This window comes from Apus apus, chromosome 2, assembly GCF_020740795.1.
Source record: "Apus apus isolate bApuApu2 chromosome 2, bApuApu2.pri.cur, whole genome shotgun sequence".
NCBI lineage: Eukaryota > Metazoa > Chordata > Aves > Apodiformes > Apodidae > Apus > Apus apus.
Genome location: NC_067283.1, coordinates 108,392,749 through 108,415,829, shown reverse-complemented (window position 1 = coordinate 108,415,829; position 23,081 = coordinate 108,392,749). Strand labels below are relative to the sequence as shown.

The 23,081-nt window shown below is 42.2% G+C and overlaps 1 protein-coding gene across 1 annotated transcript in view; it reads left to right on the top strand.

Annotated features, from left to right (window-relative positions):
- The window catches only part of TMEM241 (transmembrane protein 241), a 61,379-nt gene that overhangs the window by 15,502 nt on the left and 22,796 nt on the right, over nucleotides 1–23,081 (top strand). The window contains 7 exon segments of the mRNA XM_051612847.1: nucleotides 314–365; nucleotides 1,149–1,197; nucleotides 3,181–3,226; nucleotides 4,220–4,255; nucleotides 12,179–12,213; nucleotides 13,485–13,554; nucleotides 16,782–16,875. Coding sequence (XP_051468807.1) covers nucleotides 314–365; nucleotides 1,149–1,197; nucleotides 3,181–3,226; nucleotides 4,220–4,255; nucleotides 12,179–12,213; nucleotides 13,485–13,554; nucleotides 16,782–16,875 — 382 coding nt within the window.

The following is a 23,081-nucleotide window of genomic DNA, read 5'->3' as shown; positions in this document are numbered from 1 at the left end:
TGGGCTTTCTGAAGCAGCTTAGGGAAGCCAGATGGCAAGTGAAGAATAACATTCCCTACCAAAAAGCTTGTTCTCATCACTGATGAGATGTTTTGTCCTGCTTCTCTTTTCATACAACTTTGCTGTGTATGAGTTACAAAGAATGCATGATGTAAAACTTAGTTTTGGTGGCAGAAGTTACTTTAAAATATGGAATAAAAATTAAATAAATGAAATGTCAATCTAAAATTGAGTTGAATTGCCCATACTTTGCTGAGAGTACAAATCCAGTTCATGAGCTTTTGTTCTTGTTTGTTCTTTTTTTTCTCTGTAGTGTGCTGTTCCTCCTGGTAGCAGCAGTGTGCCTTCCTTTATGTGACACACAGGTGTGTAACAGAGCTCCAGTTAGACCTTGGGAGTCAGAAAGGCTATTTCCTTGGTTTAGACACTTTAGTTAGTATCTGAAGTCAGGTGGGATGAATCTGGGAAATTTTGTGCATAAAACTGATCCAATGCAGCCATCAGAAGTGTTGAACCTGCGTTAGCCTCCTTCATAGACCATGGTGCAGAGCAGGAACTTCTGGTGTATAATTCATCTCCCCTGAAAGCAGACATCTAAAACATGCAGGTAAATTCCTCTCAAAAATGTTTATTTTTCCATATTGATTGTGAAGAGAGCCTGCCTTTTTCAGAGACAGGTGTCTGTTTAAATCACTCTTTTGGGTACTCTATGGTTAGCGGGGGCTTGGGGAGAGAAACTGCATAGCTGATGCAGGAGCAGAGGGGAGATGGGGGACAAGACAAAAACCTCAGTTCCTCTGATCCTCTTGCCCCTCCCTGACTGCCAATACAAGACTAAACAGACTGGGTTGCATATGCTCAGATTGTTTAAAATGCTGTAGATATATGAAAGAAATAGAGCTCTTCTCGCCATGACTAGCTGACAGCCTGGGTAACTAGCATATGCCAGGCTGCTAAGTAGGACAGGAAAACTTTCAGCTCAAACCAGGACACCTTCTTTGGTTGTTTTGCTTTTGTTTTGGTTTTTTGTGTGGTATTTTTTTGTAGCATAGCTCATAGCTCCCACTCATTGTACTTGCTTTGTGAAACAGCAATAAATAATGTTCACATGAACATGCTTTTATTTATGTAAATATTCTTTATTGCAGTTTGATCCAAATGGTTATTTATGGGCTCTAATTCACTTGGTCTGTGTTGGTAAGTAATTTTCTTTTGGAAGAATTAGGAAAAGTAAATGTGTTGGATAAATCAGCTTTATTATGAAATTACTGATATATAAAGTTCTTGATGTGAGAAATGCTTGGAAAGAATTAAGGAGCTCAGTGAAGATAAGAAAGTGCATTCCTTTTACAGATTTTTACATTGAAGACAACAAAAGAATAAACTAGGTATTGCAGTCATTTAACAAAATGCACATACAATTTTAAACAGCACTAAGCTTTTCTGGGAGTTTTTGATGGCTGCCTACTAAGAGGCCCTTCTTTCTGAGGGGAGAGGAAACATGAAGACAGAATAAACAATAACTTGTCCTGAAGCTTTACTGCACACAGTGATTTTATTTTAAAACTGACAAAAATAATCTAAAATATCATGGAATATGCTTCAAGAGGAAGGATGTTGAAATGTCTGGGGGTTTTGGGTAATCATATACAAAACTTTAAAAAAGTTTTACAATGAGTTGCATGACCTGTTAAGTTTTCTTTTGTCTTTTTCAGACTAAACACTGATTTGGATAAATCATAATTCTTCCCTGAAAAGCTAGAAATGGTCAGACCCAGTACAACTGAAGGAAAAGAGTAGTACTTTTTAACTAATAGATTTGTGTCTTTTGGAGCATTAGGCTGGATAAAAAGGGACTTGTAGTTGGTTCTTAGCTGTCCTATAGACTTAGGGAGTGACTCATTCATATTTTAAATCTTGTCTGTAAATTAGGGATAATTCCTTCTTTATTTTGTCTGTTCATAGTGTAAAATTTGTATGTTTATATGAATTTGTGTCTCCTAGAGGTCCCATTCCCATTCTAAAATGTTGTTAACGTACAAATAAGTGTGTTTGATTTTTTTCCTTTAGGAAATGTTATATGGTAAACATTAGCTCATTTAGATAAAACAAAAAGCTAAGGATTTTTTACTTCAAATATTTGTCTGCTGTAACAGTGATGTTATTGCTTTCACAAAGCCAGGAGGTCTCATTTGTAAAGCAGTGCTAGGAGGTGGAAAACTGCTTAGAGAGTCTTCAGGAGGCCTCTTCTGTATACTTGAAGTGTGTATGAAGTGCCAGCATAATGTTTGTGCTCAAAATGTAGCTCCTTCCCATTTCTTTTGTTTTTTTTTGTGAGAAACTTGTTGATATGACTATTGGGGTTTTTTTTGGTGTAATTTGACTTCCTATCAACTGAAACAGAATAAAGGTGCTACAGGAAAGGGCAAAAAGATAAACTAACTTATCGCACAGTTAATCAAGACAGAGCACTAGAGAAAGGACTTGTTCTACCCTTCAGCCTGTCTATCAGAGGCAGAGTTGAGGACATCTGTTACATAGTGTTCTATTTGCTTTTCATGCTGGATTTGTTTGTGAATAAAAAAAAACCACACCAAAGTCTTGAGGAAAGGGTCTGAAAAAACAGAGCCTGAAAGCTGCATTGTTCCTGCCTTCAGTGCTTAAAGCTTTGCCCACGATAGAAATGGGAGCTAACCAAGAGGTGGGTAGGTCAAGAATGTGAAGAACTTGGAGACCCTAGAGCTGAGAGAACTCCAAATAGGAAATACAGCTCAGAGCCAACAGCTGTAGGGGTCTACATAGATTAATACATCATAGAAGTTACCAAAAAAAATGGGGTGGGCTGAAGAACCTGTTCTGTGATACTTTTCTGTATGTATTTACACATATGTACACACACACACATGTACACTCCTTTGTAGTTGCTGAGGGCAAGGAGTTTTCTTCAGAAGGACTAGCAGAAACACGTAGCATGGCAATGCTCCGAGATGGCAGCACTTTGAAAGCTGTTAATTTGAAGCAACAGGTTCATTTTTGCTCATGGTTTAAGCATCATTTGTGCCATGTTGCTAAACTGTAATTCAAAGAGGTTCCACACCTGCCCATGCCACGGCCAAACAAGCCATTGTTTGTCAGAATGATTGCATAATGTGGCAATTACAGATGTCATTTCAATTACAGGGGCTTACAAAGTATTTAACAGGTTATGGACACCTAACTCTTTAAGGTAATGTGTTTTCATATTCTTCTTTAAAAGAAAGAGGTTGCTATCAAAGAGGGTTAGAGACATATTTGTGTAGGAGTCAGGTAGAGTGCAGGGATCTCTGCATTGTCAGTGTCAGCTGGGCTACTCTTGTTTAATCATGAAAGACTTCTCTTTCAAGGGGAGCCTTATTTACTGTGGATTACAACAGCATGTGGTTTTTGACAGTTATTCAGTGAACTTGAACACTGAATTAGTTTTAAACAGTGTGTTATCAAAGGATGCTGACTCAGTCCTGGAAAAAGAACCCCTGATTACTGGCACAGTCATCAAGAGGAAATGTTAGTTTGTGTTAGCCTTGAAAGCTACATGGTTTCAATCTGTCAGTATCTCTGGTTGTGACAGTCTCAAAAGTGTGTAGCAGCTGGTGACTTGCCACCAGACTGGAATGGCCGAGTACCTTAAAAATCTTGAAACCTTGTGTTGATCCCATGTTAAAACTTCAGCCAGACAATAGTTGTCTTGAAAGTAGGTGGCATTATGTTTTCACAGTGTCTGTAATCTGCAGTTGCCTGTATGGATGGAGATGGATATGTTGCCACTACATAATATGAATATGTACGTTATATATGTGTGTGTATAGATTATGGGTAAGCTCATGTATTTCAAAACCATTTTCCATCTCTGTTTAAAGGGTCTAAATTTTAGTCAGGTTCACTTGGTGTTCACTTTAAATGAGACTCCCACTGACACAGTAACAACAGAAATAATGTGCAAATTATGTGTAAATTAATATGCTGCTTAATGTCTTGATAATATTAATATAACAATTTATTATGGTTCTAATTAATGTAATTAGACTATATTGTTAGTATTACCTAGTTATAACATTGTGTCATATAATATTAATATTATGTAATATTACAGTGTTATAATGCTACTTATTATGCTGATCTCTTATACCAAATGAACTGCATTACTAAAAGAACACCTTTTTTTCTTTCCCTCCTCTCCCAGTGATCTGGACCAACAGTACATCAACTATGTATTCAGGTAAAATGAATAAGTCTTTGATACACCATAGCTGGTTTTATGTGGTATATGTTTTAATTTTAAACTGTGGCTGGTTTAGGAAACTCATAGCTAGCACTACTTAAACATATTTATTTAGTAAGATATTCACTGAAAGAAAAGTGCTAAGCTGAATGGCTTAGCAGCTGCATTTTTTTGGCTCTGGTTGTAGGTGTACATGCCAATATATACCTGGGGAGGTAATGAGGTGTTAATTATGAATTTTTAACTCAGCGTGTGCACAAGTGATCTATCATTCCAGAAGTAATATTTACAGAGTAACTCCATGGCAATTCCCCACTTCAGAAAATAAAACTTGTACAAAACTGCCAGAAGAGGAGGTGGTGGTTACAAAAGTATTACTTGCAAAGAACATGAGCAGTGATTGATTGTTCAGAGTGCCCTTAGTGGGGTTGAGTAATTCAGACTTTCAGTTGTTTTTCTGATTGGGAGATATAAAATTGGCTTGTTATTTTGTAGTTAGTGATAGAGCTTGAGTTGCTGACCAGACTCCCCTGTGTTTTTTTATTAAAAAGAAAAAAAAAACCAGTCCTTTCCTCAAAGAACCATATAAGGCAGAACATTGGGTGTGCATGGCTTCTGCTAGGCTTCTGTGAGACTTTGTTTGAAATAAGGCAGATACAGACTTTACTAGATTCTTCTCCATCCATAATCACGTCCTGTATATGTTGACCGCCTTTCTTGGAATAATAGCTAAAGTTGTATAGGAACACTAGAGTACAGATACTGAGTTCTAAGAAAGACTGGTCAAAAGGAATGAAAGAAGGAGCACACGTTAGGAATAAGCATAACAAAACTGAACTTGTGCTTGTCTGTTTGATTAGATTTGTACTCTTGTCTGATGACATTAAAGATCCTTGGTAGGAACACATCAGGGACAGCACTGTGGGACACTTCCTTCACTTCCTATTTATCTTGTGAGCATCATCAACATGATAATACTGTGTATCTCTTTCTGTCTTACTTCAATCAAAACTCCTATTTCCATAAATACTTACTGCAGGCCTCTGATTTCACATTTGTGTGATTCACAAGAATCACAGAATCACCAAGACTGGAAAAGACCGTTAAGATCATCAAGTCCAGCCTATGACCTAACACCACCACATTGGCTGGACCATGGCACTAAGTGCCACATCCAGCCTTTCCCTGAACACATCCAGGGCCAGTGCCTTCAGCACCTCCCTGGGAAATCCATTCCAATGTCTAATCACCCTCTCCCTGAGGAACTACTTCCTAATATCCAACCTAAACCTCCCCTGGAGCAGCTTGAGGCCCTGCCCTTTTGTCTTGTTGCTAGCTGCCTGGAAAAAGAGCCCAGCTCCCACCTGACTGCAACCTCCCTTCAGGTAGCTGAAGAGAGTGATAAGGTTCCCCCTGAGTCTCCTCCAGGCTAAACAACCCCAGCTCCCCCAGCCTATCTCTATAAGATTTTCCCTCTAGTCCTTTCACCAGCCTTGTTGCTCTCCTCTGGACCTATTCCAGTGTCTATTCACCAGGGCCCCACATGTTGACAATATCTGAATATCAGTTTGCTTGAAGCAGGCTCTTGTTTAAGTCAGTTGTTGTTTTCCATCTGCTATGAAGTGCAAAGCAAATAAATTTTACTCCAAGAAGGTAGTTGTGTTTATCAAAGAATTAGTCATGAAACTTGCAAATATGCTACTGGGTGCAGAAATAACCCATGAAGTCTTGAATGAGCTGTAGCTGTTTGGTTGAAGGGAGAATCATGAAACAAGCAGTAAAATCAGCTGATTGTCATTTGGCACCTGTCTGACTATGGCTCTCAGTTGTCGTTGTAGTTGAAAACTGCATCTGGGCCTGAACCTTTAAATCACAGAATCACAGAACTATTCAGGTTGGAAAAGACCCTTGGGATCACAGAGTCCAACCATCATCCCTACCCTACAAAGTTCTCCCCATTAAACCATATCCACCAACACCACATCCAAACGACCCTTAAACACATCCAGGGATGGTGACTCAACCACCTCCCTGGGCAGCCTATTCCAGTGTCTGACCACTCTTCCTGTGAAAAAAGTCTTCCTAACGTCCAGTCTAAACCTCCCCTATTGCAGCTTGAAGCCATTCCCTCTTGTTCTGTCGCTAATTACCTGTGAAAAGAGACCAGCACCAACCTCTCTACAGTGTCCTTTCAGGTAGTTGTAGAGACTGATGAGGTCTCCCCTCAGCCTTCTCTTTCTCAAACTAAACATTCCCAGCTCCTTCAAGCGTTCTTCAATGCTTCAGATTTTAGCGGAAGTCTTTATTTTGCTGCTTTGATTGAAAAGTCAGGGCTGGGTCCCTGCTGCGTTAATTGATGGTATCCTTTGGATCTGTGAAGGTGTGTCCAGCAGAGAGCAGGAGTTCCACATTATATGGAAAGTATGATTATTGATTTAGAGACTTTCAGAAGGGAGTAACTTCTCACTAAGGAATTGTGATGTGCAGTGATATAGATTTAAAAACTATTAATTAAAAATAACCCAAACAAAGCAAAACAAAAAAAAATAAAAACCATGAAATTGTGCTAATTGGAAGATGTCTTTTTTTTTTTTTTTTTTGCATCTGCTTTAAAACAAAAATGTATTATCAAAGCTTGCAGAAATTTTCACCATTAAGGGGCTTAAAGATCAGTGTAGTTCATGAGATGATGGTGCAAAGAACTGCTGTAAAACAGGTGGCTTAGAGGAGGCAGAAGACTGGGTGCTTATTTGTTTGGCTTGGGTCTGCATGTGTATGTATGTATGTATATATTTTCCTGTGTTAAAGAAGCTCTTAGTCCATAGCATTTGGACCTCATCTTGTCTAAGGAAAACAAGCAACACCACGGCCAATGGGTTAAGTGTCACATTATTTCTTTTAGAGTTTTGTTTTGTCATAATAGTGGATGATATTTGAAGGGGTATGAAATTTGGTGGAAGCTCTCTCCTTGTTTGTGACCTCCATGATGTGCCAGCTGCTGTGAAGGTCCTCCAGTGTCTAATGGGGCTGAAATCTTTCTGCTGCAGATGGCACTGGTGGGATTTGTCTCTTTCTGAGATTTGTGTCCATGTAGTTTTTTGGACATGACTGCCACTTCACAAATTTGGATTAAGCTGGTCAGTGTGTTTGAGAGCTGCATAGAGCTATGCATGTATGTGCACTCACAGATTTATTGCACAAGCTTAATTTCTGTAGAAAAGAGTAAGAAGTATTTTTAAATCACACTGAGTAGAGACCATTTTACTATAAACATTCTTAGAATGAGCAGTAACTCCTCACAGGCAGTTCTGGGTCAGAATTACTGTGAGTGTGTGCTTATCTTTCCCATCACTGAATGTTGCTGCTTCCTCTACTCAGAGCTTTTGAAGGACTGTTTTGGCCATGACTGTATCCTAGTTCCACCTTCAGAACATCACAGTCTAATGTGTACTGGTGGCCTTGTCTGTACGAGCATGATTCTGTTACTTATGAAGGAACTTGCTAGTGTGTTGTGTCAGTGCAACTTTCATCTCTTAGCACTATTATCAATAGGCCTTTATAGATCCTTACTTCTAACCTAGATCAGAGAGCTGTGCTACTGTGCAGAGAAAAGAAAGCAGCTGTGTGGGCATAGCCAGTTCATTTAGATTGGAAAAGACCATTAAGATCATTGAGTCCATTTGTAAACCTAACACTGCCAAGTTTGTCACTGAACCATGTCCCTAAGCACCACATATACACGTCTTTCATATACTTTCAGGGATGGTGATTCAGCCCTTTCCCTGGGCAGCTTGTTCCAGTGGTTGATAACCCTTTCAGTGAGGAGATTTTTCCTAATATATAGGAAATTATACAGGTTTGTTACAAGACAGGCTGTTCAAAATGTTTCTGTTTGCTATGAAAGCACAGTTGTACTCTTGAATGTAGAGGCTGCCTGGATAGAGCAGGCTAGAAGTTACGCCCCAAGCTGCTGGATGTCAGAATGACCAGTATGTTAGATGAAAAAAATATATATTTAGATTGTACTGGCCCTATTGGACACTTCCAGAGGTGCAGCTGAAATCAGCAAGGTCTCCTAACATAGGCTGTACCTACATGCCATGCACTGTTTCTTGTTTTAAAATCTGGACCAGTTTGGGAAGGGAGAACTTAAGCAAATGTACATGAAAAGGAACTTTCCAGAACTAAACAGATCTGAAGAAGTATTTGCTGATGTTGAAAGTGTGTTGTTCTTCTCACTTCATCACTTAGGGCATGATTATTTAATGGCTTTTAAAAAAGGAGCCAAACCTGGAACAAGTCTGGAACAAGGAGGGAAAGCAGAGCTGTGCTATGCAGAGAAGGGAGGGGTGATATTGCTTGTCAGTGCCCAACCCCATCCCGTTCGTCTCCCTTGTGTTTAAGCATGTGGGGCTGGGAGGGGGAGGAAGAGAAGAGAGGAACTGTACTTCCAAGAACCTCCTTCTAATCCTTCAGTCTTGTTCCCACCACCTTTTTTCTTATTGCAGTATTGTATTGCCCTGCACTCTGACTTCTGCATTAGTGTTCTACTTCCTAGTGTTTTTTCCACTATTTGTTTTCTCTTATTCCTTTCCAGTGCTCCACTTTTTTATCAAGGAGGGAGCCAGAATTCTACCTACTCCCCTCAGCAAGCTGGCAAGGGTTAGCATGGGGTGGGGAGGATAGTAATGTCTAGGTGGCATGCAGAGGGATCCACAATGTATCTTAGAAATGGGTCACAGCTCATCTTGGGCTTTCTCCTATGCTGAGGCAGGTATGGATATGTTACTTCTTGTGGAGAAGCTGGAAGAAAGTTTCAGTACACTCCAGTATCTGTTGATGTCACAAAGGCATGCCAAATAGGCCAACTGTCACTGGTGAGGAGAAGACAAAGACTTACAGTAGGAGAGTTTGAAATGGTCAATAAACAGTTTGAAAAAGGTGTGAGGTAAAGGCTCCATGCAGCTAAACTACATCTGGCTTCTGGAAGAGATGCTCATCTGGCACTTCTGTGAATTGAAAAGCTGCACTAGATTTTCTGCAGTAGGGAAGGGCAGCTTTACAGGCATAAATTGCTGTTCTTGCTGACAAAACCTCTTTTCAGCCAAAAAGAAAACCACTGGCCTTCATTACTGGGTACAGGGGAAAAAGAGAGGAACAGAGAAATACTGCACAGGGATTTTTTTTTTTTACTTCAGCCTGATATCCTCTGAATCCCTAATGGGGTTTTACATCATGGTGCCTCTGCTACTGATGTTCTGTGCAGAGCAGAGTTACAGTACAACTTTAATGCCATCTAACCCATTTGCCTTAATCTCCCCTGCACTTCACAAGATTTTGTTTTCTTCCTGTGTTTTCTTTGGATTGAGGCCTGGGATGTCTGGTGGGGTTATCAATTCCTCTTGGTTGCAGAAGGAAGTTTCTCTCTGAGCATTTCCCAATCTCACTGTTTTTTTGTGTTTGTTTTTTTTTTTTGTTTAAAAATTAACAATGCAAAACACCAAAGTAGAGAAACATGGCTTAGTCATCATTCTCATCACTGTTGATACAGTTTCACTTGCCTTGTCAGTCTCCTGTTTTATCTGTTATTTAGTCAAAAGCAACAGGCCTTTGCTTCCTTTCTGTCTTTACCAGGAAACTGAGGATTTAGGCCAGTTTATTGTGAATTCCTCTTGACGTCCCATGCTGGGAAAGCGCACATGTTTGGGGACAAGGGGTTGGGGGGGAGTTGCCTACTGTAAGTGATCTGCTTTGCCTTGTTCAATATCTTTGTGACAACCACATATTTTAAAAACATGTATAAATATTGACAGTGTGAACATAATGTAGGAGCTGATGCCTTTCAAAGACGTTGTATAGAATGTTAAGCTTAAAATACCCCACCTTCCTGTCACTCCTGAAGCTGTTGTCTTCCACAGCTGATTTCAGTGACAAGGCTTCCTTGGCCATGGGATTTCAGTGCTCATTGCAGTTCCTTTTGCTACCAGGGCCTCTGTGAATGACGTTGGCATTGACCAAAGCATGTCAAGGGCAGGCCACCAAGAGCAGTAACCTTGTCATGTGGAGAACTGGGACCAGCAGAGTGTGAGCAGGCTTGGCAATGTTAACACTGTGTTAACACTGGAAGAGGAAGTTTGCCTGGTATAAGCACCATGCTGATGATACTGTACAGCTGCAGGTACCCGAGGTAGCTCATTTACAGTGAGTTCAGTTTTCTAGCCATAACCTCATGTGTTGGAACCACTTCTAGCTCTTTCTCTGCCTTAGCTTTTCATTGTGCAGGCTCGACTGGCTGGGATAGCATTTTACTGCTCTTGCTGGGCCTAGTGAACTGTAAGAATCACAGGTAATTAGCCATGGGAAATTGCCTAGCTTCAGCATTCATGACATTAATTAATGTCTTTTTACCTTCGTAACTCCAGTGCTTTCTGCTTCTCAAGAAGCAACCTCTTCAGATAATCTTTTCTTCTATCTTTTGTTCTTTGTGTTTGTCATGGACATATGTTGTTCGTAACTGGAGGAAGCTGTAGCTCTGCTTTGGAGACATGCATGCTTCTTCCATCTTACAGTGCTCCAGAATATGTTTCTGTAGCCTTCTAACCTTGGAAACAACACAAAGTGAAAACATTTGGAAAAAAGTCAGAAATTTACCGAAAGAATCAGTAGCACTGAAAAAGGCTCTGTACAGTCTATACCACATACTCAGAGGATAAAATCTTTGTAGGACCTCAGAAATCTTAAGTGTTACCCCGGATAAAGAACTAGTCACAGCTGATTTTCCTGTTCACTTGTATCTTTCCAAAGGGTGGGCATCATTTGGCTTGGTACTTGATTTTATTTTCATGTGTTTTTTAAAAAAAATTGTTTAACTGCAGTATTTGTCCCTTCTCTTACTGACATTTTAGTCATGAATGTGGAGTGCGTGCACAATCACACGCTTAAGACTCTGTATATGACTCTTACCTTCAATGTATGCACATCCCTGTAAAGCTGACATGGGTACACACACAGCTGAAGTTGATCCTCGGACAGAGAGAGACACCAGTCTAGACACAAGTACAGTTTCTGCAGATTCTGTCTCGGTGGTGTCAGCAGCTGGATTAACAGCAGGGTCTCTTGAATAGAGCTCAGGGGTAACAGTGAATGCTGAGATCTGTGTGAGGCAGTATTGCATGCTCCTGGCAAATTAAGGCAAACCATGTATTTGGCTACATTAGTGGGAGTGTTGCTGTCAGGTTGAGAGAAGTTATTATGAGCATTGAAGAGGCTGCAGCTGGAATACTCTACTCAGTTTTGGGCCTCTCAGTTCCAAGAAGATACTGAGAAACTGAAGATCTGTTAGAGGGCTGCTGCCTCTGCTAGGGACTTAGAGCACATGGCCTAATGCTAGGAGAGTTCGTAGGAGCTGGTCTTGTTGAGACTGGCAGAGACTGAGGTGCAACCTGACAACTCCCTACACCTTCTTGAAAGGGAGTTGCAAAGATTACAGAGCCAAACTTTTCTAATGAGTGCCAGATGGTATAACATAGAGCAGCAACCATAAATTGCAGATTTGGTGATTTAAAGACATCAGGAAAAACTTCTTTGCTAGGAGGTTGGAGTGGCCCTGGGACAAGTTACCTAAAGAGGTGTGAAATCCCCATGCTGGGAGGCTTTTAAGATTTGTTTGTTGTTTTTTTTGAGAGAGCCACAGGGGACATACTGGTGACAGTCCTGCTTCAGGTGAGAGGTTGTATTAGGTGATCCTGGAGATTCCTTCCCAACAAACTTTTAAAAATTAAATTCATACTTATACCTCAGTTGTTCTACTTAACTGGAATAAGTTTCACTGTGAAGTAACACAAAGCTATCGATTTATAATGTTCAAGCCATGTCAGAAATTCTGTAGTGTACAATTTATGTTTTTTTTTTATTTTTTAGTGTGGTGCTATTGGCCTCTGCATCCCATCCAGCAGGTAAAGTGGATTGAGTTGTTCCTTTTTTGTTTCCATATTGCCTTTCCTCTTCATGCATGTTTTTAGAGGCCAAATCCTGTAGGATTTTAGCCCTAGAATTCAACCAGAATATGACCAATAATATTATATCCTGTAGGAAGAGAAGAGGGTATATAACACATTGTAATGTGCATGATATTTGTTAATACGTTTCTTAGCTGACCTTTGCAAAGAAGCAGTATGGGACAGACAGCAAAGAACAGCTTTTGAGCTGGTGCATGGTAAAAAGCAAGGATTGCCTCGGTGAATACGTCCTCTTCAGAGCTGTGTCTCAGCAGTCCATATAGAACTGAGTTTCCTTCTCTGCATTGCCCTCAATGTTACATGGATATTTTGTTTTGTTGCTTTTGTGAGATTTATCCCATCACTTGAGCCCATGGCAGGATTTGAAGCAGCAAAAGATCAAAAGCTAAAACTGGAGAAATGAATATTTGGTGGTGGCTAATATTCCTATCATACTGGTGTTTAAATTCTTAGAAAGATAAGGGTGATAATCTGTTGTTGTCACTAGACATTTTCTCCATCAGAAAAAGAAAGGAAGAAACATTTAAATAAACATAAATTCCCCTCATTGCCTGATGAGGCATATTGTGCACATAGCATTCCCCCACCAGGATAGACAGCAATGTGAAGCAAAATAGTTGTGCATTTCAAAAAGTGGAAGATGGAGCTTCCTCCAAATCTGTAGAGTCTGAAGGTTGGAGAACTCCTGGGAGTTGTTGCTAGCAAGAAAAACCAGGGCCCAGGTTCCTGGAAATGCAAGTACTTAGGAGCTCTGCTTGGATCTGGGAGAACTTTTCTAAACCTCTCAACTTGCTCTGTGTGACAGAGTTCATGTGCCAGAGGGGGAAACAGCCAACATATGTCTATGCTTCCTGTTGCTTCAGAAGGAACTATCACAAGCTCTGTAAAAAAATAAGTGGATGTGATACATGTCTGTCCACTGGCAACTGTTGCTTAAGCAGGATCTTATGTATACTAGCAAACAATACTCTCACATATCCATTACCCCTTTTTCAACCAAAGGCAGGGACTGGCTAGGAGCAAGGTCAGAGAGAAATCATTAAACACACTAGAAATGTGGAAAGCATCATAAATGAAAAGTCAGCCAGCTGTAAAAGCTCAAAGGAATGTTAAACTAGTAATGTTCATGTAATTGCTGTTCCCTTGCTTGTAACAGAGGGTAATTTTTTTCCCCTGTATTCTATAGAGTATATTGCTTTCTCCCTCAGGTGATCTCTTCAGTGCCTTGGACTTTCCATTCCTGTACTTCTACAGGTTTCATAGCAGCTGCTGTGCCAGGTAACCTTTCTATAACAGGACACATGAATGTTTTCAAAATTAGAGATTTCCCTTGACTTCTAACCTTGACTCTCAATTAAAAAATTTTGCAGTATGCAAAACCTTAGCTATACTTGCTTCTGCTTGCATAAGCCAGTAAAACTGCAGAGAATATATATCTGGACATATCTGTGGATATGCATTTGAAGGCCTGAAGGCACACTCAAATGTGCTGAAAGTATATGTGTTTATTTGAGTGACTGCATTCTTATCAGAAGAGTTCTTAGTCACCAGTAAACTAATTCTTACCTAATGTAGCAAAGCTTTGATAAATACCATCTCTCAAGTGCTTCTCAAGACAGATTAGCCCTTGTACAACTTGCTGTTTGCAGTGATTACAAAGTATTAGTTTTCAGCAGTGCATGGGTGTACGTGGATTTGTTTGCCTGTACATCTTGTTATTTGGCAGAATGTTTTGGGTTTTTTTTGTGTAAAAGGGAAAAGATTTAACAAGCATTCTTTGAGTAGCAAAAGTTCACTGCCCAGTAGTGTAATTCTCACAGGACAACATAAGTACGTCTTCTGTAGTTCTTAATTACCTGAAAAAATTATTCCTGTCTTTCCCCTCCAGTCTTTTGCCAAATGGAAGTATTTTCTTTTTATAGGGGGGGGAAATATTTTTATGCTAATTGATGGCAAAAATATTTACTGATTGTTAGGGATTTGCCTAATTGTATCCAAATTTTCTATTAAAAGGGCATATTAAAAATGATTATTAAATAACTTCCTTATGTGCGTAGTTTTTTGGTACAAAAGCAGCTTTTTTTTTTGTTTTTTTTCAAGAGTGGACTATCCACACCAAAAGTAACTTGCAATTAGGTGTTAATGAATAAGTTGTTCCATGGTAGGTGGGTGAAACCTATTTCTTCTGGAAGGCAAAGTCTAACTGCAGGCACTAATAGTTATCTGTCTAACCCAGATATTCTTATCTCTCACTTAATTAGAATTTTATCACTGTTGTAGCCTCCCACTTCTGTTTCCATTACTGAGTTTCAGTGCATATATAGTAGATAGCACTGTGCACTACAGCAAGTGAAAAGGAATAGTTAAATGCAGAAACAAGTGTCTCAGTTCCTGTCCTACATCTTGTAATCTACTGTCTTTGTAGACATAAAGGACTTGGAGGAAAATCTATACAATGCAAAGTAGACCTATAGAATGTAACTGATGCAGCTACATCTATCACCTACGCAGAATGTCTAAAGCATTAGTAGTAAGGTGCAAAGGGCTCCATCCTGTTAATGAAATAAATCAGTGTTAACTGTGAGATCAATGTTTCAGGTGTTATAATTAGCTGGCTCACTTTTTATCTCTGAGTTACACTAAACAGCTTCAAATCACTCTAAAAGCCCTTCTCTGCAGGGCAGAAGATGTGGTACAAACTTAAGCCAGCTGCTGGACTGGGCAATGCTGCTTCATTGAACTCCCTGATTTCTCAGAGTTGAATGCTTAACTGTCCAGCACTTCATCCTCTGCAGCAGGGAGTTGAGTTTGGGCCTATCTTTCATCATCAAAGCAGCATCTGCTTTCTTGGCTCCAGCCACAGCAAATAGAATCATAGAATCACAGAACTATTCAGGTTGGAAAAGACCCTTGAGATCACCAAGTCCAACCATCATTCCTACCCTTCAAAGTTCTCCCCTAAACCATATGCACCAACACCACATCCAAACGACCCTTAAACACATCGAGGGATGGTGACTCAACCACCTCCCTGGGCAGCCTATTCCAGTGTCTAACCACTCTTCCTGTGAATTTTTTTTTTCCTAATGTCCAGTCTAAACCTCCCTTGTTGCAACTTGAAGCCATTCCCTCTTGTCTATCGCTAATTACCTGTGAGAAGAGACCAGCACCAACCTCTCTACAATGTCCTTTCAGGTAGTTGTAGAGACTGATGAGGTCTCCCCTCAGCCTTCTCTTTCTCAAGCTAAACATTCCGACCTCCTTCAAGTGTTCTTCATAAGATTTATTCTCTAGACCCTTCACCAGCTTTTTTGCCCTAAATAGTCCTTTGGGGTCTCATGTTATGGCTCAGTGTAAGAAACCCTAGTGCCTCCTGCTCCTGGACAGTTATCTTACCCTACTGTTTTGTGTATCAAAACTGTACTGGCATGTGGCTGAAATGCAACTTTGCCACGTGTACTAAGCAGGGAACAGCATTTGTCTGAGGTGCTGGAGCTCAGTATGGAATTTCTGACTTGGGGAGCCACCATCTTCCACCCTTCCTCCTGTTTCAGAGGGAGCACCAACTGCATTGCATCAGTATCCAGAACAGCATCTGAAGACCTTTTTTTGGCTCACCATCTGTGTGCTGTGTTGATCCTATCTCCTTTCCTATGTAGCTTCCCATAGTACTTTGTAATCTCTTGTGCCTCTCAACCAGCCACACAGTAATTTGTGCCTTAGGTATTTTGAAGTCCTTTTCCCTGCTTGCTGGTTTACACTAGTTGAATGATTCACAATCAGTGTGTTGTAAGTATGTCACAAGTGCTGCAAAATCCAGAGGCAAAGCTCTGTGAGATCCAGTGAGATGTGGAACAGAGTTTCCCTGAGAGTAGTCTTGGCTGCAGGAGCATTGGGGACTGCTGTCCTATATGACTTGAGAATCAAAATTCACTTAATGGTCAGTAGAAAGCTTTGGAGTATTTTCTTCCCAGCACTACTAAGTCTTCTGTCTATTTGTTAAACAGTAGAGATGCATTTGGCTTCCTAATTGGAATTTAGGCTTTATGAAGTTTAAACAGCTTGAAAGCTTCAGGCAGAAATTTCCCAGTGGTTAGTTTTTCAGTTCATGACGCTGTGGAGGTTGAAGTGAGTTAGTTGCCAAACATGCGTGGCTCCTGTTGAAATGAGCATTGTTGTTATTCAGAACCATTTCAATGCCTGAAGTTAATATTCCACCTCATGTTTCCAATCATCTCTACTTTTCGGACTATGCAAGTGCATTAGAGACCAGCCATAAGAGCTTCAGACTTATTTTACTCAGACTCTTGTAACTGACTGAACAAAACCCAAGATGTACTAAACATAATGTAAGCTCTGTCCACCAGCTTTCTTCCTCCAAATGAGATTAACACTGCTAGAAGGATGACTGTTCAGTTCTGCATTAAGGAAACCAACATGCTTGTAAGAGGTCGCTTAGTTGAAATTAAGAGATTTTATTAACAAGCTTTCCCCATCCCTTGCAGTGGACTGTTGGGATTCTTTCTGATGTTGCACACAGTGAAGCTAAAAACCAGCATGACCTCAGGGCAATATACAGCGTGGAATTTCCTTGCAAAGGTAAGAGAAAGACTGTCACAGAAACACAGTGGAGCTGTGCTTCTCACAGGAGAACTGAGTTTCTGCATCTCTCTAGCTTCCCTTGCTGCTCCTATTTGACATTCCTAGGGCCTGTCTGTGCAACTTGCACATAGAGTTGAGGTGACAAATAGCAGGTACATAATAAGCCAGGATCAGTAGCTGAGGTGAAATACTGTGAATAGACTGGGCTTAATGGAGCTGGGTGGATTAATGCAGCTAAGGATTTGGCCTGTCCCAGTACTACAGATCTATACTTCCCATAGGTGTTTTGGAGAAGAATACTCCTGAGTGTATGTGCACAAGCTGTTATTTCCACTCTGTCTTCCCAGAGCCAAGAGTTAAAACTAGTTCCCTGAATTTCAGTACGAGAGCTCCCACTGCTATCATTGCAAGGGAGAGCAGTGGGTGTCATTTGCCTTGATATTAACAAGACTTTTGACCATATTTCCCACAATGTTCTTATATCCAAATTAAACTGTTACAGTCTGGATGTGCAGACAGATGGGTTAAAAAAACCAAATGGTTGGATGATCAGGCTCAGAAGACAGAGGTTGGTGATTCCTATTCTAACTGGAGGCTTGTGACAACTGGAGTAGCACGAGAGTCTGTCCTGGGACCCATCCTGTTTGCCATCTTTATTGAAGAATCAGAGATGATAAAAGTGCACTCATGGTTGCAAAGGACACCAAGCTGAGAGGAATGGTCAATAACACTGAAGGATGGGATTGCCTTCCGGAGGCACCTGGAGAGGCTGGAGGAATGGGCCAACAGAAATCATACCAAATTCAGCAAGGACAGATGTCCTTGCACATGCACATGTCCCTGCACATGGAAAGGAAGAGCCCTTGGCAGTAATACAGGCTGAGGACTGGATGACTGGGAGGCTACTCTGCAGAAAAGGACCTGGGGATTTTGGTAGACAGCAAGTTGAACATGAGGCAGCAGTGTGCCCTGGCAGCTAAGAAGGCCAAAAGTATCCTGTGTTGTACTGACAGTAGCACAGGCAGTAAATTCATGGAAGTTACCAGGTCTCTCTTCTCCTCAGCACTCGTTAGACCACATCTGAATAGGGAGCCTTGTTTTAGGCACCTCAGTGCAAGGAAGGCATTGATAAACTGGAGTGAGCTCAGCAGAGGGCTGCCAGGAAAGTCAGGGAGCTGGAGTACTTGTCTTGTGAGGAGCAGCTGCCGGACCAGGCTTGTTCAGCCTGGAAGAGAGAAGACAGCTTTGGGAGCACCTAACAGACAGTAGCTGCCCAGGAGCTATGGAGAAATTACCAAGACAGATCCAGGTTCTTCACAGTGGTGCATGGTGGAGGGGGTGTGTGTGTGTATGGGAAAGAAAACAAGTGTACATTTAAACAAGAGAGATTCAAGTGGGGTATGAGGAAAAGCTTTTTCACCAGGAGGACAAATCAGGCAGGTGCACAGGTTGCCCAGGGAGGCTGTGCAGTCTCTATCTTGAAAAGGCTTGCAAGAGTCAACTGGACAAAGCCCTGAGCAACCTGGTGTGACCTCCTGAGGTCCATTCCTACTTGAATTATGATATGATCTGAGGATCTAGGGTCTGGTTGTACTTGATTTAAGTTAACAGCTCATTTGTTAAATTATCAGTGGTAAATTGAGTCAGAAGAGTTTGTCAGGCTCCTTTTCCCTGGTTAGATTTTACTTAGTTTCATCATTCTCAGCTAGGTTGTCTGAAAACCACAACCTTCCTATGTTGTTTTTTGATCACAGCTTTCCTGCTACAGTGAATGAAGGTGTTACTTTAGAACAACAACAATAAAAAAGTATACTTGCATAGTATCATAGAACGGTTTGAGTTGGAAGGAACCTTAAAGATCATCTAGTTCCAGCCCACCTGCATGGGCAGGGATACCTCCCACTAGATCAGATTGCTCAGGGCCCCATCCAGTCTGGCCTTGAACACTTCCAGGGATGGAGCTTTTGCAACTTCCCTAGGCAACCAGTGCCAGTGTCTCACCACCCTCACACTAAAGACTCTCCTCCTAATGTCAAACCTAAATCTCCACTGTTCTGGTTTTGATCCATTACCCCTTGTCCTTTCACTGCAAGCCCCTGTAAAAAGTCCCTCCCCAGGTTTCCAGCCCCTTCTGGCACTGGAAGCCCCCTATAAAGTCTCCCCAGAGCCTTCTCTTCTCCAGGCTGAACAGCCCCAACTCTCTAGGCTTGTCCTCTTAGGAGAGGTGCTCCAGCCCTTGGATCATCTTTGTGGCCCTCGTCTGGACTTTCTCCATGAGCTTCATATCCTTCTGATTTTGGGGGCTCCAGAACTGGACACAGTACTCCAGATGGGGCCTACTGAGAGCTAAGTAAAGGGGGAGAATCCCCTCCCTTGACCTGCTGGCCACACTTCTTTTGATGCAGCCCAGGACATGGTTGGCTTTCTGGGCTGCAAGGGCACATTGCTGATTTATGTTGAGCTTCTCATCCATCGTCACTCCCAAGTCCTTCTCCTCTGGACTGTTTTTGATCCATTCTCCAACCAACCCATGGTTATGTTTGGGGTTGTCCTGACCCAGGTGCAGAACCTTGCACTTGGTCTGGTTGAACTTCATGCAGTCTGCATGAGCCCACTTCTCAAGCCTGTCAGGGTCTCTCTGGATGGCATTCCTTCCCTCCAGTGTGTTGACCTCACCACACACTTCAGTGTCATCAGCAAACTTGCTGAGGCTGCACTCAATGCCACTGTCTATATTGCTGACAAAGATATTAAATAGCACAGGTCCCAGTACCAACCCTTGGGGCACACTACTCCACAGGTCTCCATCTGGACATCGAGCCATTAATCACCACTCTTTGAGTGCGACCATCCAGCCAGTTCTTTACCCAATGAGTGGTCCATCCATCGAATCCGTACCGTTCCAGTTTCGATACCAGGATGTCATGCAGGACAGTGTTGAAGGCTTTGCACAGGTCCAGGTAGATGATGTCGGTTGCTCTTCCTTTGTCTACTGATGCCATGACCCCATTGTAGGAGGCCACCAAATTAGTCAGGCAGGATTTGTCCTTGGTGAAGCTGTGTTGGCTGCCACCAGTCACCCCTTTGCTTTCCATGTGCCTTAGCAGGAGGGTCTGCTCCATGATCTTGGCAGGGACAGAGGTGAGACTGATTGGTCTATAGTTCCCTGGATCTTCCTTTCTTGAAAATGGGAGTTATGTTTCTCCTTTTCCAGTCAGCGGGGATTTCTCCTGGACTCAAATGAGTCTGAGTTTTCTGGGGATAACAGGAAGGGAATGATATGGCTGGTTTTGTGCTTTGCAAGCTGTTCCATGCTGTACAAGTCACATAGAGTTTCTCAGCAGTTTGAATTTCTTCCAAATATTCTGACTATGCAGATTTTAGTACCTTAGCTTTCCTCTTGCTCCTTGGTAGCAAATCAACTGATCGAAAGCTTGCTCTTGTGTATGGTTTGTTTTGGGGTTGTTGGGTTTTTTTCTTTTTTAACATTCTGGGTTGGAGATAGGAATAGCTGACTCTGCTGGCAGGTGTTGTGAATGAGGAGAAATGGTTCTACGTGTGGTATTTATGACCTATCTGAAAAAAACGCAGGCAAAGATGTGTTGTGAAATATATTTTAAGCAGATCTGGGTCCTTCCCAGCTGAAGTGGATCAGAGCCATGAAGTCTGGACTGGATCAAAGCTTTCCCAAAGTTCAAGGGTTTCTAGATTTGTGGGGTTTTGGCCAGCTCTAAACATAATTTAGACAAAGTTTGTTCTAGTCACTGCTGTCAGTGAAATTACTTGCCTTTTTAGCAACTAAAGATTTGTCCCTGTGTCATAGAATCATAGAATCATAGAATCATAGAATCATAGGGGTTGGAAGGGACCTCGAAAGATCATCTAGTCCAACCCCCCTGCCAGAGCAGGGTCACCTAGAGTACATCACACAGGAAGGCATCCAGGCGGGTTTTGAATGTCTCCAGCGAAGGAGACTCCACAACCTTTCTGGGCAGCCTGTTCCAGTGCTCTGTCACTCTTACAGTAAAAAAATTTTTCCTGATATTCATCTTAAACCTCCTATGCTCCAACTTGTATCCATTACTCCTTGTCCTATCACTGGTCTTCACTGAAAAAAGCTTAACTCCATCGTCTTGACACTCACCCTTTACATATTTGTAAACATTGATGAGGTCCCCCCTCAGTCTCCTTTTCTCCAAACTAAAGAGACCCAGCTCCCTCAGCCTTTCCTCATAAGGGAGATGTTCCACTCCCTTAATCATCCTTGTGGCTCTGCGCTGGACTCTTTCAAGCAGTTCCCTGTCCTTCTTGAACTGAGGGGCCCAGAACTGGACACAATATTCCAGATGTGGCCTCACCAATGCAGAATAGAGGGGGAGGAGAACCTCTCTTGACCGACTAACCACACCCTTTCTAATACACCCCAGGATGCCATTGGCCTTCTTAGCCACAAGGGCACACTGCTGACTCATGGTCATCCTCCTGTCTACCATGACCCCCAGGTCCCTTTCACCTACACTGCTCCCCAGCAGGTCAGCCCCCAACCTGTACTGGTGCATGGCGTTTTTCTTCCCCAAATGCAAAACTCTACACTTGCTCTTGTTAAACTTCATCAGGTTTTTCCCCCGCCCAAGTCTCCAGCCTGTCTAAGTCTCTCTGAATGGCAGCACAGCCTTCTGGTGTGTCAGCCACTCCTCCCAGCTTGGTGTCATCAGCAAACTTGCTGAGGGTACATTCTGTGCCCTCATCCAGGTCGTTGATGAAGATGTTGAACAACACCGGTCCCAGTACCGACCCCTGAGGGACTCCACTAGTCACAGGCCTCCAACTAGATTCTGCCCCATTGACTACAACTCTCTGACTTCTTCCTTTCAACCAGTTCTTGATCCACCTCACTGCCTGATCATCAAACCCATACTTGATCAACTTATCTACAAGGATGCTGTGGGAGACGGTGTCAAATGCTTTACTGAAATCAAGATAGACCACATCTACCGCTCTACCATCATCTATCCACCTAGTAATTTCCTCATAGAAGGCTATGAGGTTAGTCAGACATGACTTACCCTTGGTAAAACCATGTTGACTGCTCTTGATGACCCCCATCTCCTTGATATGTCTAGACATAGTGCCAAGGACAAGTTGTTCCATTACCTTTCCAGGGATGGAGGTGAGGCTGACCGGTCTATAGTTACCCGGGTCCTCCTTCTTGCCCTTCTTGTAGACTGGAGTGACATTTGCTATCCTCCAGTCCTCAGGCACCTCTCCAGTTACCCATGACTTACCGAAGATGATGGAGAGTGGACTAGCAATGACCTCCGCCAGCTCCCTCAGCACCCTTGGATGCATTTCATCCGGACCCATCGATTTATGGATGTCCAGATTATGCAACTGATCCCTAACCCAATCCTCATCTACTATGTCCTCACCTATCTTGACTACTTCTGGGGTTATATGAATCTGGGGCTCATGGGAAAAGCCTGCAGAAGTAAAGACAGAGGCAAAGAAGGCATTCAGCACCTCTGCCTTCTTCATATCCTCTGTCACCAGGGCACCCACCTCATTCAGCAGTGGGCCTATATTGCCTCTGGTATTAGCTTTGTTGGCTATGTATTTGAAAAAGCCCTTTCTACTGTCCTTAACCCGACTTGCAAGGTTAAGTTCCAAGGAGGCCTTAGCTTTCCTAGTTGCCTCCCTACATTCCCTGACAACATTCCTATATTCCTCCTAAGTGACCAGTCCCTCCTTCCATGATCTATAGATTTTCCTCTTCCACTTGAGTTTCCCCAGCAGTTCCTTTTTTAACCACGCTGGTCTCCTAGCTCCCTTACTAGTTTTTCTACCCATTGGGACACACTGATGCTGTGCTTGCAAGAAGTGGTCCTTGAATATTGTCCAGCTATCTTGAGCCCCTTTACCTTCTAGCACTCTGTCCCATGGGACTTCCCTTAACAATTGGTTGAGGAGGCCGAAGTTTGCTCTGTAGAAGTCCAGGGTTCTGGTCCTGCTGGGTATTCTGTTCCTCCCACACAGGATCCTGAACTCCACCATCTCATGGTCGCTGCAGCCAAGGTTGCCATTGACCACCACTGCTTCAATAAGGCCCTCCTTGTTGGTGAGCACAAGATCCAGCAGCGCTCCTCTTCTAGTCGGCTCATCCACCATTTGCATTAAGAAGTTGTCATCAATGCATTGGAGGAACC